General features: G+C 44.9%; 1 protein-coding gene across 1 annotated transcript; it reads left to right on the top strand.

The window, feature by feature from the left end:
- Window positions 1-302: 302 nt before the first annotated feature.
- On the top strand, window positions 303-17,088 carry LOC106601821 (neuronal pentraxin-2-like). The gene is made up of 5 exons (XM_014194217.3): window positions 303-1,207; window positions 6,175-6,424; window positions 9,965-10,209; window positions 15,565-15,744; window positions 16,407-17,088. Exons 1-5 carry the CDS (start codon window positions 761-763, stop codon window positions 16,632-16,634), a joined length of 1,350 nt encoding a protein of 449 aa, XP_014049692.2. The 5' UTR covers window positions 303-760; the 3' UTR covers window positions 16,635-17,088.
- Window positions 17,089-18,467: the final 1,379 nt, after the last annotated feature.

Here is an 18,467-nt window from a genome sequence, read left to right as displayed (position 1 = left end):
GAACTCACTGTTGACTACTTTAGACTAGATAAAGGCTCTCACATTGCACTCACGATATTAGAGACCTCATCCAAAAACACTTTGGCATGCACGGGATGGTGTTCATTTCTGAAACTCCGCGCATTCTTTTCACAAACAGATCGAACAGAACTCACAAGCCAAAGCATGACTCGTCTGTGCTGGGATCCGATGATGACGTGGTCCGAATCTCAGCGAGCCTGAACAGATGATGATGAGCGGGAGCGCCCCGGCCCGCGCGCGCGCCCCATATTAATCTGTTGAAGCTAGGTCGCTGTCTTTTCAGCACCATGGACTGTGCGGAGAGAAACCTTTCCGAGCAGCAACAACCTGCAACAACTTCGTGACTAGAATCAATTCTACACCTTTTACCGGGATAGTAACTTTCTTTCGGTAAAATTAAAATTGCCTTACTATTAAATTATTTAGGATTGGAGAGGGAACACGGATTGCTCTATGCCATTTGCGACTAGGGCATTTATCATTATGTTGTTGGATGGCTTATGACAGTATTTGATTGCAGCTCTCAGACTTTAGTTCTGTTGACTTTAGTAAGTGATCTCGTGTCAGTTCCGAAGTCCAGAACTATGTCTACCATCTGATTTATGTTATTGTGCGTTTTGGTGTTGAATACAAGAGTTTAGACTAGGCTATTTAACCTATCGATGTGATTCAACGAAGAACATTAATTTCGTGAGGAGGAGTTTTCCAAACATACAAGGAATCTGTGCTCGTATCCGGCATGCTGGCTTTCTTAGTTGGACTTTTATACCTAGTGAGTGGACGCACGGTGCGCGCTCAGGATGCGACAGGTAGCCGCTTCTTCTGCTCCGCCATCCCGGCGGGCGCCGACCCTAGCTGCTCGTTCGAGCCCAACGGTAACCGCGTGCAGAGCACCAGCCCCGTGGAGGACGAGCTACGGAACACCATCCTCCAACTCCGAGAGACCATCCTCCAGCAGAAGGAGACTATCGTGAGTCAGCAGGGCACAATAAAGGAGCTGAACTCCAAACTGGCCCGCTGCGAGGCGGCCGCGGAGGACTCTGCGGGCAGGTCCAGGGGCCAGAGCTCCAGGCGGAAGGACTACAGTAAGAACACAATGGGAGACCTTCCCAGGGACCCCACGGAAACTATAGACCAGCTGGGAAAGACCATGCAGGGGCTCAAGGGTCGGTTGGAAAATCTGGAGGTGAGATAAGGAGGCTGTAGTGGCTACAGTAAATGATATCATTCATGTCAAATGTCTTTTTTATTATTATACACTGTAACATTTTTGTATGGAGGTTAATATATGAATATACCCCTATATGAATATGGATGTTTGTGGTTATAGCTACAGTAAATTATAATGATCATGCTTTTCATATCGCTCTTACATTGTGTATGGAGGTTACTCAGCCCTTTTACCTTTTCACCACAAATGTATAGCACCCACCACACCAGACATGTCTGATACTGAATGTAGCCTACACGAAAATACACTACCCACTTACTCTTCCTTAACACCAAAGGGTAATGTAGTGTAGTATGTCAGAAGCATGCTGCTTATCCTTGATGAATCAAAGCAGCTGATATGAATAGACAATCAGCACACATAAATTGGTGTCAAAAGTGTCAGGCACCATCCGTGGAGAAGTCGAGCAGAGATGTGTATTTTCAATAATTCATATTAATTTTTCCATGCGGCACCACACGCAGTCTTGTCATTTTTCCAACTGCTTGTGCAATTTATGTCACAAATCATACAAACATTTCCCCTGGCTTTGTATCCACTGTATCACGGAGGAGGTCCTATCGATCCAGCAAACAGACGAAGAAAAAAAGGCCTATTGTGGGTATGCCCACCATAGAATCCAATTCTAATTCTATGATGCCCACAGCTTGGTTAGTTAAGGTGATTCATCTCATTAATCTATTATTTTGTCGTCACAATCAAAGTCATGTGGGAGTGGCAGCCCCTGGCATAATCACAATCACACAGATATAATTTTTTTCTGGTGCCAGTGAATGAGTGTGCTGGTCTCACATGGCTTCATGATGATCATATCTCTGGCTGCATCCCAAATGGCACCCTGTTACCTTTATAGCGCACTACAAGGGAAAGGATGCTATTTGAGACGCAGCCCGTATCTCTCTGATAATATTGAGGTCATGTATGTTATTGTAACTGTGCAATCCGTTTGCGGCTGATGTAGCCTTTATCTATAAGCACCAATCCTTTATGTCGTTAGTAGATATAATACATGATTGCACAGTGTGGAATAAAACTACTAAAACAATTATATTAAAGTGCAATATATATATATATATATATATATATATATATATATATATATATATATATATATTGCACTTTAATATAATTGTTTTAGCAGTATATATATATATACTGCTCCAAAAAATAAAGGGAACACTTAAACAACACATCCTAGATCTGAATGAAAGAAATAATCGTATTAAATACTTTTTTCTTTACATAGTTGAATGTGCTGACAACAAAATCACACAAAAATAATCAATGGAAATCCAATTTATCAACCCATGGAGGTCTGGATTTGGAGTCACACTCAAAATTAAAGTGGAAAACCACACTACAGGCTGATCTAACTTTGATGTAATGTCCTTAAAACAAGTCAAAATGAGGCTCAGTAGTGTGTGTGGCCTCCACGTGCCTGTATGACCTCCCTACAACGCCTGGGCATGCTCCTGATGAGGTGGCGGATGGTCTCCTGAGGGATCTCCTCCCAGACCTGGACTAAAGCATCCGCCAACTCCTGGACAGTCTGTGGTGCAACGTGGCGTTGGTGGATAGAGCGAGACATGATGTCCCAGATGTGCTCAATTGGATTCAGGTCTGGGGAACGGGCAGGCCAGTCCATAGCATCAATGCCTTCCTCTTGCAGGAACTGCTGACACACTCCAGCCACATGAGGTCTAGCATTGTCTTGCATTAGGAGGAACCCAGGGCCAACCGCACCAGCATATGGTCTCACAAGGGGTCTGAGGATCTCATCTCGGTACCTAATGGCAGTCAGGCTACCTGTGGCGAGCACATGGAGGGCTGTGCGGCCCCCCAAAGAAATGCCACCCCACACCATGACTGACCCACCGCCAAGCCGGTCATGCTGGACGATGTTGCAGGCAGAAGAACGTTCTCCACGGCGTCTCCAGACTCTGTCACGTCTGTCACGTGCTCAGTGTGAACCTGCTTTCATCTGTGAAGAGCACAGGCCGCAAGTGGCGAATTTGCCAATCTTGGTGTTCTCTGGCAAATGCGAAACGTGCTGCACGGTGTTGGGCTGTAAGGACAACCCCCACCTGTGGACGTCGGGCCCTCATACCACCCTCATGGAGTCTGTTTCTGACCGTTTGAGCAGACACATGCACATTTGTGGCCTGCTGGAGGTCATTTTGCAGGGCTCTGGCAGTGCTTCTCCTGCTCCTCTTTGCACAAAGACGGAGGTAGCGGTCTTGCTGCTGGGTTGTTGCCCTCCTACGGCCTCCTCCACGTTTCCTGATGTACTGGCCTGTCTCCTGGTAGCGCCTCCATGCTCTGGACACTACGCTGACAGACACAGCAAACCTTCTTGCCACAGCTCGCATTGATGTGCCATCCTGGATGAGCTGCACTACCTGAGCCACTTGTGTGGGTTGTAGACTCTGTCTCATGCTACCACCAGAGTGAAAGCACCGCCAGCATTCAAAAGTCACCAAAACATCAGCCAGGAAGCATAGGAACTGAGAAGTGGTCTGTGGTTTCCACCTGCAGAACCACTCCTTTATTGGGGGTGTCTTGCTAATTGCCTATAATTTCCACCTGTTGTCTATTCCATTTGCACAACAGCATGTGCAATTTATTGTCAATCAGTGTTGCTTCCTAAGTGGACAGTTTGATTTCACAGAAGTGTGATTGACTTGGAGTTACATTGTGTTGTTTAAGTGTTCCCTTTATTTTTTTGAGCAGTGTATATATATATATATATATAGAGAGAGAGAGAGAGAGAGAGAGAGAGAGAGAGATGTAAACCTATTTATTTCCTATTGCACTTTAATGTAATTGTTTTAACTGAATATATATATATATATATATATACACACAATTGAAGTCGGAAGTTTACATACACCTTAGCCAAATACATTTAAACTCAGTTTTTCACAATTCATTGTGACATTTAATCCTAGTAAAAATGCCCTGTCTTAGGTCAGTTAGGATCACCACTTTATTTTAAGAATGCGAAATGTCAGCATAATAGTAGAGAATGGTTTATTTCAGCTTTTATTTCTTTCATCACATTCCCAGTGGGTCAGAAGTTACACTCAATTAGTATTTGGTAGCATTGCCTTTAAATTGTTTAACATGGGTCAAACGTTTTGGGTAGCCTTCCACAAGCTTCCCACAATAAGTTGGGTGAATTCTGTACCATTCCTCCTGACAGAGCTGGTGTAACTGAATCAGGTTTGTAGGCCTTCTTGCTTGCACACACGTTTTCAGTTCTGCCCACAAATATTCTATAGTATTGAGGTCAGGGCTTTGTGATGGCCACCCCAATACCTTGACTTTGTTGTCCTTAAGCCATTTTGCCACAACTTTGGAAGTATGCTTGGGGTCATTGTCCATTTGGAAGACCCATTCGCGACCAAGCTTTAACTTCCTGACTCATGTCTTGAGATGTTGCTTCAATATATCCACATCATTTTCTTTCCTCATGATGCCATCTATTTTGCGAAGTGCACCAGTCCCTCCTGCAGCAAAGCACCCCCACAACAGGATGCTGCCACCCCCGTGCTTCACGGTTGGGATGCTGTTCTTCGGCTTGCAAGCCTCCCCCTTTTTCCTCCAAATATAACAATGGTCATTATGGCCAAACAGTTGTATTTTTGTTTCATCAGACCAGACAACATTTCTCCAAAAAGTACAATCTTTGTCCCCATGTGCAGTTGCAAACCGTAGTCTGGATTTTTTTATGCCGGTTTTGGAGCAGTGGCTTCCTTGCTGAGCGGCCTTTCAGGTTATGTCAATATAGGCCTTGTTTTACTGTGTGTATATAGATACTTTTGTACCTGTTTCCCCCAGCATCTTCACACGGTCATTTGCTGTTGTTCTGGGATTGATTTGCACTTTTCGCACCAAAGTACATTCATCTCTAGGAGACAGAACGCGTCTCCTTCCTGAGCGGTATGACGGCTGCGTGGTCCCATTGTGTTTATACTTGCGTACTATTGTTTGTACAGATGAACGTGGTATCTTCGGGCATTTGAAAATTGCTCCCAAGGATGAAACAGACTTGTAGAGGTCTACAATTTGTTTTCTGAGGTCTTGGCTGATTTCTTTTGATTTTCCCATGATGTCAAGCAAAGTGGCACTGAGTTTGAAGGTAGGCCTTGAGATACATCCACAGGTACACCTCCAATTGACTCAAATGATGTCAGTTAGCCTATCAGAAGCTTCTAAAGCTATGACATCATTTTCTGTAATTTTCCAAGCTGTTTAAAGGCACAGTCATCTTAGTGTATGTACAACTCTGACCCACTGGAATTGTGATACAGTGAATTATAACTGAAATAATATGTCTGTAAACAATTGTTGGAAAAAATTACTTGTGTCATGCACAAAGTAGATGTCCTAACCGACTTGCCAAAACTATAGTTTGTGAACAAGAAATTTGTGGAGTGGTTGAAAAACGAGTTTTAATGACTCCAACCTAAGTGGATGTAAACTTCCGACTTCAACTGTATATATATATTTCTCTCTCTTTCCTTCTCTCTCTCTTCCTCTCTCTCTCCACATATATGCTTAATACATGACAAAAAAATCTGTGATATAGGTTATTCCATCAATTTTTTTTATAACTCTCAAAATCTTATGCACCCATCTTAAGGCAAATTTCATCCTCTGGGGTTAGACCCCTCATAAATAAGCAGGACTAATTCAAATGAATGATTTTCAAAAGTGTGCTTGTGTTTATTTGTTTTTGTGTTTGGGGTGATGCACTTAATTATTACTCCAACGGGTCCCTGAAAGGACCTCCCCAACATATATATTGTCCCTGTTCCTTGATCCTACCTCCACTCTGAACACAGCAGAACAGAACCTGTGACTGAACGACAGAACGTCCGGATCGGGGATTAACTCTCTCTCTCCTCCCTCCACCACAGCAGCAGCAGTTGCGTGCCAACACGTCAGCAGCAGCAGCAGGTGCGGGTGGGAATGCAGTGGGGCCCCTACCGGCGGAGCTGCGGGAGCTGCTGAAGCACCGTTTGGGGGCCCTAGAGGGCCAGCTTCTGAGGAAGGTGGCCGAGCTGGAGGAAGAGAAGAGCCAGCTGTACAACGAGACGGCTGCCCACCGTCAGCGTACCGAGAGCACCCTCACCTCACTGCTGGAGAGGATCACAGAGCTGGAGAGAAGTAAGGGATATGTTCTCACTGACCCTCCCTCAATCTTACTATTTCTCATCCACACTCTTTCTCAGTCGCCATCTTTATTTACCCAGCCCAGAGGATCACAGAGCTGGAGAGATGTAAAGAGAGCTGTAGTTCTCGTTCTCACCCTCTTTTTTTCCTCATTCTATCTTGCTCTTTTACTTTTTCTCAGTCTCCATCTTTATTTACCCAGGCTAGAGGGGATCACAGAGCTGGAGAGTAGAGGGTTTATTCCCCCTCACTCCCCTCGTTCCCACCCTCACTCCCCTCGTTCTCACCCTCACTCCCCTCGTTCCCACCCTCACTCCCTTTCTCCCTCTATTTTAGCAGGTCCCCTAAACTCACCTCCCCCTGCATCCTCTCTCTGTGGCCTTCTCTTGCTGTTTCTCTTTCTTTGACTCTCTCTCTCTCTCTCTCTCTCTCTCTCTCTCTCTCTCTCTCTCTCCTTGCTTATTTTCTCTCTCTGTTGGAGATCAGAAAATAGCTGGAGAGAAATTCAGGGACCTCATCATCCCTCTCGATCCTCCTTTGACTACAGACCCAACCACTCACATGCTGACTGTGACTGCCTCTTCCTCCTTATTTTGTATACTACAACACACATACATTATTTTGTTTATTCGGGATCCCCAATAGCTGTTACTATAGCAGCAGAGACTTATGCTGAGATTTGGGTGGGGAGGCAGAGACCGTCTGACCATCCGATGCCTGTCATTGATCAGGCTCTCTCCATGCACCCGAGTCTTCTCATTTTGATTCTGCCCCTCTCTCCCTCTAATTCATTATTTTCTTGCATTCTTCTCTGTGTTTCTCTCTCTTTTGCTCTCACTCTCATCTCACTGCTTCCAGAAAGACAGACTGTCTCTGATTCTCTCTCGCTCTCACTGTAACAGATGTGTAAACAATATGCTGTTTTACTGACACCTCATCAATGTTTCAATTAAGACTGGAAACAATACAAGCTGTTATACTTCCACCAACCAGTGCCCATCCACATTTGTATTAATGCTCTATCATCATCATAATGTATGCCATTTAGCAGCAGCTTTTGTCCAAAGCAACTTACGTTATGCGTGTATACATTTTATGTATGGGTGACACATTTTTTTACCTAGGCTAATTCATTTCTTAAAAAATGAAGGAGGAGCGAGAGAGACAGAGAGAGAGAGAGAGAGAGAGAGAGAGAAAGAGAGAGCTATAATTCATCATTATTTTTATACTTGCAAATGCAGCTAGCTAGTTTAGTCTACTCAAACACCCGACTCAGAGGGATGCTACAGTATGTTAGCTAGCTGGGTATGACTATCCAACACTGGAACTCTTCCAAGTCAAGGTAACCTTTTGGTTTTACAAATGTATTGCCACCGGGGCCCGCCAGTGTAACTGCTAACCTGCTTCCTAACTGTCCACAGTACTGCATGATTGTAGCAGGTTTACTAACACGTTATTTACATTAGCTATATTGACTCTGACGTTACATTAGCTAATATGGTGACAACGAAGTAGGCTGTGTGTAGTGGTTATGATATGAATGTTTGGCTTGGAAAGATTTTTTGGCCTGATCACAGACAGATGATGTGTTGTGCATTGAAGTCCACAAGCGAAGGGAAAAGGTGAGAGGAGGAGAGCACATAGATGTGAGAAGGAATACAACAAGATGTTTGTATATGGCTATGAAAGTTAACATTCCGCCAAATAAAGCAAACAGAACAAAACGGGGGTAAACATACCTGAATTTGTCCAATAGAAACTCTCGTTTGCAACTGTTAGACTAATGATTACACCCTAGATCAGCTAGATACAGGCAAGATTGTGCAAGGCTGTATTGAATGTGTCACTGTCTGTCCATGTGTCACTGTCTGTCACCTCAAATCTTTCCTTCGACCTGTGTGCACCTACTTTAATTCATAGGCTAGGTTGTAGCAACCTCATGATGGGTACAGGAAAAATGTTAGCATAATTTAGTAGCTTAAACCTATGGATGTTACATTGAACTGGGTGAATGGAATATGAATGACAGTCATCTAATATGCTGTAACATAAATAAGGCCAATTCAAAAAATGAATTGTCCTCCCTCATCTTAAACGGCACCGACCGCCACTGTCATCATCACCATCACCATCACTAACATCGAACCCTTACAGCCAATTTACGACAGTCCAACATCGAACCCTTACAGCCAATTTACGACAGTCCAACATCGTCAAAGTCAGCGGCCCACTACCCATTCTTGTTCATTAGCTTTATAGAGGGCAGTGGTAGTAGACAGTGGTAGTAGACAGTTGTAGTAGACGGTGGTAGTAGACGGCGGTAGTAGACAGTGGTAGTAGGCAGTGGTAGTATTCAGTGGTAGTATTCAGTGGTAGTAGAGAGTGGTAGTAGACGGTGGTAGTAGACGGTGGTAGTAGACAGTGGTAGTATTCAGTGGTAGTAGACGGTGGTAGTAGACGGTGGTAGTAGGCGGTGGTAGTAGGCGGTGGTAGTAGACGGTGGTAGTAGACGGTGGTAGTAGACGGTGGTAGTAGGCGGTGGTAGTAGGCAGTGGTAGTAGGCAGTGGTAGTAGACAGTGGTAGTAGACAGTGGTAGTAGACAGTGGTAGTATTCAGTGGTAGTAGAGAGTGGTTGTAGACAGTGTTAGTAGACAGTGGTAGTAGACAGTGGTAGTAGGCAGTGGTAGTAGACAGTGGTAGTAGGCAGTGGTAGTAGACAGTGGTAGTAGACAGTGGTAGTAGGCAGTGGTAGTAGGCAGTGGTAGTAGACAGTGGTAGTAGACAGTGGTAGTAGGCAGTGGTAGTAGGCAGTGGTAGTAGGCAGTGGTAGTAGACAGTGGTAGTAGGCAGTGGTATTAGGCAGTGGTAGTAGGCAGTGGTAGTAGACAGTGGTAGTAGGCAGTGGTAGTAGGCAGTGGTAGTAGACAGTGGTAGTAGACAGTGGTAGTAGGCAGTGGTAGTAGGCAGTGGTAGTAGGCAGTGGTAGTAGACAGTGGTAGTAGACAGTGGTAGTATTCAGTGGTAGTATTCAGTGGTAGTATTCAGTGGTAGTAGACAGTGGTAGTATTCAGTGGTAGTATTCAGTGGTAGTATTCAGTGGTAGTAGACAGTGGTAGTAGACAGTGGTAGTAGACAGTGGTAGTAGGCAGTAGTAGTAGACAGTGGTAGTAGGCAGTGGTAGTAGACAGTGGTAGTAGACAGTGGTAGTATTCAGTGGTAGTAGACAGTGGTAGTAGGCAGTGGTAGTAGGCAGTGGTAGTAGACAGTGGTAGTAGGCAGTGGTAGTAGACAGTGGTAGTAGACGGTACTAACAGTGGAAGGCTGTCTGTCTACTTTGGATGATGCACTGTTGGGTTACTACTATCATCGGCTTGCTTTCCATAGTAACCAATGGTTCAATAAGAGCCCCCTATGTGGGCAGACTCAGACACGGTGGTGTTTGTGAAAAGTGCAGGTCATGACCGATGAAAGTGATGGATACTACCTCTATCTAATCATTATCTAATCATTTTCACACCTCTGTTTGTCTTCAGGTAACAACGCATTTAAGTCGCCCGAGGATTTCAAGGTGTCTCTCCCCCTGCGCACCAACTACCTGTACGGACGCATCAAGAAGAGTCTCCCTGAGATGTATGCCTTCACAGTGTGTATGTGGCTGAAGTCCAGCGCCAGCCCTGGTATAGGAACCCCCTTCTCCTACGGGGTGCCAGGACAGGCCAATGAAATAGTGCTCATCGAGTGGGGCAACAACCCCATAGAGCTGTTGGTCAACGACAAAGTAAGTCCTAGTCTTTTATTGATTGTCCATTACAAAAACAACTCCTGGGCTATGGCGACGAAAGACTAATTTACTCTAAAGAACTTGGTTACAGTTGAGCATGTATCATTGTGCATGTTCTATTACAAAAACAATCTGTGACGATTGAATAGACACAGAACGATCAAGCCAGCACAGAAAAGGAACTGAAATGGAGTCATGTTGTAGTCCTTCCAGTCTGTTTTCAGGGGGTAGATCCAACAGTTTCTTGAACCTGGGTCCAGCGACTATCAACGCAACACCATGGCCGTTACACCAAGAGGCCCACATCTCTTGTCGAGGGTCCTAGGTTGGCTTAAGGTCGCTTCAATATTTACATTTAATACTGAAAATCAGACACTTTCCCCGCTTGTTAACCAATGCTTTTTGAAGGAAGACAATTTCCAATGTGCTCAAAAAGATGCTACAATTAATATTTCATCGGTTTCTGTCTTCAAAGGAATACAACCATGGCAATCGTGGTGTTTGAATAGACAACACTAATAGTTATTTGTTCTGTGCGTTACTGCTGGATAACTGAACCTAGGGGCTCAGAGGGAATTGAGTTTGGCTGAAGTGAAGTAGGGTGGGCTTTTTTCAGTTGTGGGGTTGGATTTGGGTTTGTGTTGGGCATCTGGTTTATTGACAGAGACAGTTTTCCCCACAGTTCTGGTTTCACCATGCATTATACATGTGTGTATGTCAGACAAACACTAGAAATGAAGAGAGAGAGAGAAGGGAGGGGGGAACAGGAGCAGAGTGTACAGGAAGATAGAAGAGGGAACCAATACAGCACCAGAGAATAGAGGAACCAATACAGCACCAGAGAACAGAGGAACCAATACAGCACCAGAGAACAGAGGAACCAATACAGCACCAGAGAACAGAGGAAGCAATATAGCACCAGAGAACAGAGGAACCAATACAGCACCAGAGAATAGAGGAACCAATACAGCACCAGAGAACAGAGGAACCAATACAGCACCAGAGAACAGAGGAAGCAATATAGCACCAGAGAACAGAGGAACCAATACAGCACCAGAGAATAGAGGAACCAATACAGCACCAGAGAACAGAGGAACCAATACAACACCAGAGAACAGAGGAAGCAATATAGCACCAGAGAGCAGAGGAACCAATACAGCACCAGAGAATAGAGGAACCAATACAGCACCAGAGAACAGAGGAACCAATACAGCACCAGAGAACAGAGGAACCAATACAGCACCAGAGAACAGAGGAACCAATACAGCACCAGAGAACAGAGGAACCAATACAGCACCAGAGAACAGAGGAACCAATACAGCACCAGAGAACAGAGGAAGCAATACAGCACCAGAGAACAGAGGAACCAATGAAAGTCTCAGTGAGTGTGAGAGAGGAGGAAAGAGAGGGTCAGAGACTGTATGTGTGAGAGAAGATAAAATCATGAATATAACACAAATTTTCGTATCAAAATGTTTTAAAACCTAACTAACACGACCCAGGTCTGCATGGTTATTCCTGGTAATATAATCAACAGTTTAAGGTTAGAATGTTACACCATGTTCTTTTGTCAATGGTACACCATTCATCTGGTGCAGATGCTCTAGTGCTCCAAAATGAGATTCATTAAAGATAGAGAGAAAATCTGCCCTGGATCAAATCCATTCCACATTCCCATTGTATCTCATTATTTTGGCTTCTGTAAGGAGTTAAAGGATTCGTTCACTATTATAGAACCGTATCTCTAGTTTGGATGTAAATGGCATGTTTTAGAAGGGCCCAGATACTGTAGCAATTTCACTTGGTTTTGAGAAACATACTTCTCTGTGTAGCACAGCTGGTAACGGAAACCGCTCGAGTTGCATAAAATGGAATAACTTTGTGGATAAAGTTTGTAAATGCGTAATTTAATGTGTACAACATCTAAAGACCTACATCACTATATTGAGAGGTTTGCCGTTTCTAAAAGGACTTACTTGGGTGTTTTTGGAGCCGTTGTTTTTCCGGAGCCCCCATACTGCAGTACGAGCAATGATAAAGTCTATTCCAGGTGCGCTATGTTTCTTAAAACCAAGTAAAATCACTAAGTAAAATCACTAGGTAAAATCACTAGGTAAAATCACCAAGTAAAATCACAAAGTAAAATCACCAAGTAAAATCACAAAGTAAAATCACCAAGTAAAATCACTAGGTAAAATCACTAAGTAAAATCACCAAGTAAAATCACCAAGTAAAATCACCAAGTAAAATCACCAAGTAAAATCACTAAGTAAAATCACCAAGTAAAATCACCAAGTAAAATCACTAAGTAAAATCACAAAGTAAAATCACAAAGTAAAATCACTAGGTAAAATCACTAAGTAAAATCACCAAGTAAAATCACAAAGTAAAATCACTAGGTAAAATCACTAAGTAAAATCACCAAGTAAAATCACCAAGTAAAATCACCAAGTAAAATCACCGAGTAAAATCACTAGGTAAAATCACAAAAAAAAGTGTCTGGATCCTTCTGTAAGATGACATTTACATCCAAAATACAGATTAGGTAAAATAATATTGAACCAGTCCTTTAAAGCTTTCCTAATGCCACAATATATCCACAGGGAACTTCTTTTATCAACACTTTCGCAGCAGTTGGCTGCCTATTGGACAAGAGTGTAGTTAAAACATCTTTTGATGTAGTGGTTGGTTTGGGTTTGGGTAGTCAATGCCCGGATGGAGTGGTTTTATTGAATTTCTTTCTGCACCTGACGGTGTCGGATCTAAAACGTGAAATGCCCTCACACCTTTAAGGATTGCATGCAGGTGCATTCTAGGAAATGTTGAATAATCGTTCATAGAAAATAAACTCCCTCAGGTGGTGAGGGTAGGTAACAACATCTGCACCCCGCTGATCCTCATCACTGGGTCCCCACAAGGGTGCGTTCTTAGCCCTCCCCTGTACTCCCTGTTCACCCACGACTGCGTGGCCAAGCACGCCTCCAACTCAATCATCAAGTTTGCAGACGACACTACAGTGGTAGGCTTGATTACCAACATCGACGAGACGGCCTACAGGGAGGAGGTGAGGGCCCTCGGAGTGTGGTGTAAGGAAAATAAACTCACACTCAATGTCAACAAAACAAAGGAGATGATCGTGGACTTCAGGAAACAGCAGAGGGAGCAGCCCCTTATCTACATTGACGGGACAGTAGTGGAGAGGGTGGAGAGTTTTAAGTTCCTCGGCGTACACATCACGAACAAACTGAAATGGTCCACCCACACAGACAGCGTGGTGAAGAAGGCGCAACAGCGCCTCTTCAACCTCAGGAGGCTGAAGAAATTCAGCTTGTCACCAAAACACTCACAAACTTTTACAGATGCAGAATTGAGAGCATCCTGTCGAGCTGTATCACCGCATGGTACGGCAGCTGCTCCGCCCATAACCGGAAGGCTCTCCAGAGGGTGGTGCGGTCTGCACAATGCATCACCGGGTGCAAACTACCTGCCCTCCAGGACACCTACACCACCCGATGTCACTGGAAGGCCAAAAAGATCATCAAGGACAACAACCACCTGAGCCACTGCCTGTTCACCCCACTATCATCCAGAAGGCGAGGTCAGTACAGGTGCATCAAAGCAGGGACTGAGAGACTGAAAAATAGCTTCTATCTCAAGGCCATCAGACTGTTAAACAGCCATCACTAACATTGAGTGGCTGCTGCCAACATACTGACTCAACTCCAGCCACTTTAATAATGGAAAAATGTATGTAATCAATTTATCACTAGCCACTTTATATAATGTTTACATACCCTACATTACTCATCTCATATGTATATACTGTACTCTATACCATCTACTGCATCTTGCCATCTTGATGTAATGTATCACTAGCCACTTTAAACAATGCCACTTTATATGTTTCATACCCTACATTACTCATCTCATATGTATATACTGTACTCTATACCATCTACTGCATCTTGCCTATGCCGTTCGGCCATCACTCATTTATATATTTTTATGTACATATTCGTATTCATTCCTTTACACTTGTGTGTATAAGGTAGTTCTTGTCGAATTGTTAGGTTATATTACTTGTTAGATATTACTGCATGGTCGGAACTAGAAGCACAAGCATTTCGCGACACTTGCGTTAACATCTGCTAACCATGTGTATGTGACAAATACATTTGATTTGATTAGATTTTTTGCAAATGTTTGGGCCTCGCAGCCTTTGTCAGAGCTTTGATTAGAGAATGTTTATTGAAATATTGGTGTGGACTAAAAGACATTCTGCAACTGTTTAATCTGCCGGGCCAGGTCCTATGTAAACAACAGTTCCTGTGTTTGTTTCCAGGCCACACGGTCAGGGAGAACCTCCTGGCTCCGGGTATGATATCAGACCTAACGTCCTCAGGTTGACTAAGGCTCAGGGATATTACTAGAGGGCAGTAATTAGGTCCACAGTATCAATGCTCTGGCTGATTGGCTTTAGTGTAAATGTGATATGCTGGAACACCTTTGGAGGTCAAGCGTCTAGTTTCTCATGGGAGGGATTAAGAGCAGACAGGAAATTGTTGGCAGTAGCCTCTGCATTTCATGGTCTCTATGGCTCATATAGAACCTCTATATAAAGCTAATGACTTCCACTTCCATTCTCCCCTATGCTGAATCCTCTGTGGACCATGATGTCATTGTAAAGTCTGGGTAAAGCGCTGATGTTGTAACCTTTCGTAACCTGTGCTATTTCTTTCTGGTCTTGTTTTCAAAGTGCAATCCCATATGACTGCAATTTCTACAGTATATTGTCCCTATGTCACTTTACTCTTTATAAACTATTTGTAAAGTCCTGGTGTTGTCTTGCTCCATTTGGCCCTGTGTTGTGTGACTCAGTCAAAGCTTCAATGTGCCATCTGCCCCAGTGATATATAGCACTTGTGCTCTCTTGCTTCTTACGGCAGATTGTACGGTTCAACTTGAGCTCTATTGCCCTATCTGCCCTGGGATATTCTCCCTGATAGTAAAGTCTACAATAAGCTCTTAAGGGGAATCCTATCCTTCACTTGAGTGAATGTTTTTCTAAGTTTCCCATAGACATCCATGCATGACTAAGTGAAAATTGGACTTATGTGGAAATTAATATTCACCACACAAAGACTAAAGGCTCAACAGAATAAACACAGGTATGCTCTTGCCCCTTTTGCACCAGTTAGTATAGCCCCTCTATCATGAATTACCCTCCTTACCCCTATAAGTAGTCTACATTTACATTTGAGTCATTTAGCAGACACTCTTATCCAGAGCGGCTTGCAATTAAAAGTGAATCCCATCTAACGTTGTACTGCCCATCTCACCCTTCTTACCCAGGTGGCCCAGTTGCCCCTGTCGGTGAGCGACGGCCGCTGGCACCACATTTGCATCACCTGGACGACGCGGGACGGCTTCTGGGAGGCGTACCAGGACGGGGAGAGACTGGGCACCGGGGAGAACCTGGCCCCCTGGCACCCAATTAAACCTGGAGGGGTGATCATCCTGGGACAGGAACAGGTGAGGCTCAGCCAGGCTCTGATGTACTCCCACCAGAGATGGAGAGGGAGAGGGGGAGGGGGAGGGTGTGTGTTCCCCCTGGAGAGGGAGAGATGAACAGGTGAGAAGGGGGAGGCAAGGCTCTTGTCACGCTATCAACACCCCTTTACCATTACCTCACCTCTCTGCCTGCCTTAACCATTGACAGAGCACCATTGGGAGCATTATTAGTGTGACACTCCAACAGATATCTCCATGACAGCACCTTACTATCTCTACGGCGATGTAGTACAGAACACTGACGCTATTAAGATCGTTCCCATAGGGACCCATTAATGTAACACTACGTAGCTGTTGGGTCACATTGGTTGGACTACTTTGTTCAGCACGTGTGGTGCTAGTCTATGTGGAAAGCTACAGTGCATGTAGTGTGTCTTTCATGGATAAAATTGCAATTGCAGAGTGAAATGACGCACAGAGGAAACCAATAGCAGAGCAATAGATCTGTCTCATCTATCAGACGTACTATACAATTTATTTGAATTGTCGTTCTGTTCCGGCTTTGGCAAAATTGTTGATGTCTTTGAATTGTTGTTGAACGCAGAAACGATGAATCACCCAGGCTATGACGTACGTTTCTGTATACTGATGGGATTTTAAACACAGTCCCTCTCCCTCTACAGGACATGGTGGGGGGTCGTTTCGATGCCACCCAGGCCTTCGTTGGCGAGCTGAGCCAGTTCAACATGTGGGACCGGGTCCTCCGGCCTGTGGACATCATGGGAATGGCCAACTGCTCCTCCTACATGCCCGGGAACATTGTTCCCTGGATCGACACCAACGTAGAAGTCATGGGAGGAGCATCCAAGGCAGCATTGGAGATCTGCGAGGACCGTATGTTCGAACCGTAAAGGAGTTGGATGTGTAACGTTGTTATGACACTGGGTTCCGAAGGTTCCGGAGGCTTGAGAGGTGGTTCTGGTTCCGCGCTCTCTGTGCTGCTTCAGAAACACCCCTCAAGGAGGAAAAAGGGCTCAACGGGTATTGCCTTTGTTTACAGACCTAGATCTAGTAAATGGGTCAACTTCTTGTTTTCCCAATGTGTTTTGGTGTGATTTTCCATGCTTAAGTACATGGCTCACAAGTTCATGCCCATTCCAACGTGATTCTAACTAGAGGATTTTACAGAGAACCCACTTGAGACTGAGGACTCTATACTCTGTATTCTGTCTTTTACTCCTTTAGCTAAATATCCTTTTGACTGAGTCATGTTTGAACACAGCTCCTCTCTAAGGCATTTCAAACACTGATAATCGAGCACTGTACTGTATTCAGTGAATGTGAGCTAATATATAACCCATAGAAGCTTTTATTGTGTTGTGTGGATGGCCATTTCTGAGTTGCATGGCAAACTTCTACGGTACATTATTTGAGCTTGTGTTCCTTTGCAGTAGAAATAACCCCCATGTTCCAGAGAGGGCTATTGATGAGTATAGAATATAAAGGCAACAGTGGAATAGACCATTGACTTCATTTGGAGTCATTTTAAACGTGTGCATGTGTTTTGACCTGTCACTGATAGTATGGAGTGCAAAAGTTAATGCATGCGTACTGTATGTGTGCGTGTGAGCGCATATGTACATGCACAGGTGGGTGTGTTTACAGTAATAGCAGTTTGTGTGTGTGTGTGGGTGTGTGCACGCTCTCGTTGTGTAAAAGGCCCTAGAGATTAGTGACGAGGACATTCACATTCTTGTAAATCTATTCTAATACCTCTCCTCCCCTTGAGCAGCTGCCATCCCAAGCAGCTTTGTGCAGCGGCCAGCCCAGGCAGGTTAAAAGCAAAGTCGGAAAGCTGCCGAGGACTGGCGGGAAGCCGGGAATTCAGCGCTTTGTGCTCCACACTGGGGGAGCGTGGGTTGGAATGGGATGGGACTGGATGGCCTTCAAGGAAGGATTTTATCCATAATCTGTGTGTCACGTTCGTCGTAATGAGCGGACCAAGGCGCAGCGTGAGTATAGTTCCACATATTTTTAATCTCCGTGAAACAAACAAAACAATAAAGAAACAACGAAACGTGAAGTCATGACGTGCACACAGGCAACCAAACACAAACAAGATCCCACAAACACAGGTGGGAAAAATAACTACTTAAATATGATCCCCAATGAGAGACAACGATTACCAGCTGCCTCTAATTGGGAATCATACAAAACACCAACATAGAAAAAGAAACTAGAACACAACATAGACATAGATATACTAGATCACCACCTAGTCACACCCTGACCTACTATACCATAGAGAACCAAGGGCTCTCTATGGTCAGGGCGTGACAGTACACCCCCCCCCCCCCCCCCAAAGGTGCGGACTCCGGCCGCAAAACCTGAAACCAACTGGGGAGGGTAGGGGGGTGATTAGTGTCGGTGGCGGCTCCGGTGCAGGTCGTAGCCCCCGCCCAGGCCCCGGATCCGGCCATGGCGCCGGGCTGAACGCTGTGCCTGGACTGGGCATCGGCGCAAAGGAGGGCTCCGGCCATGGAGCTGGGTTGGACGCCATGCCTGGACTGTGCACCGGCGCAAAGGAGGGCTCCGGCCATGGAGCTGGGTTGAACGCCGTGCCTGGACTGGGCACCGGCGCAGAGGAGGACTTCGGCCATGGAGCTGGGTTGGACGCCGTGCCTGGACTGGGCACCGGCGCAGAAGAAGGCTCCGGCCTTGGAGCGGGACTGGACACCGTGCCT

Source organism: Salmo salar, chromosome 03 (genome assembly GCF_965601325.2).
Source record: "Salmo salar chromosome 03, fSalSal1, whole genome shotgun sequence".
NCBI classification, from domain to species: domain Eukaryota; kingdom Metazoa; phylum Chordata; class Actinopteri; order Salmoniformes; family Salmonidae; genus Salmo; species Salmo salar.
Note: the sequence above shows the minus strand (reverse complement) of the source record. Positions and strands in the feature narration are given on the sequence as shown.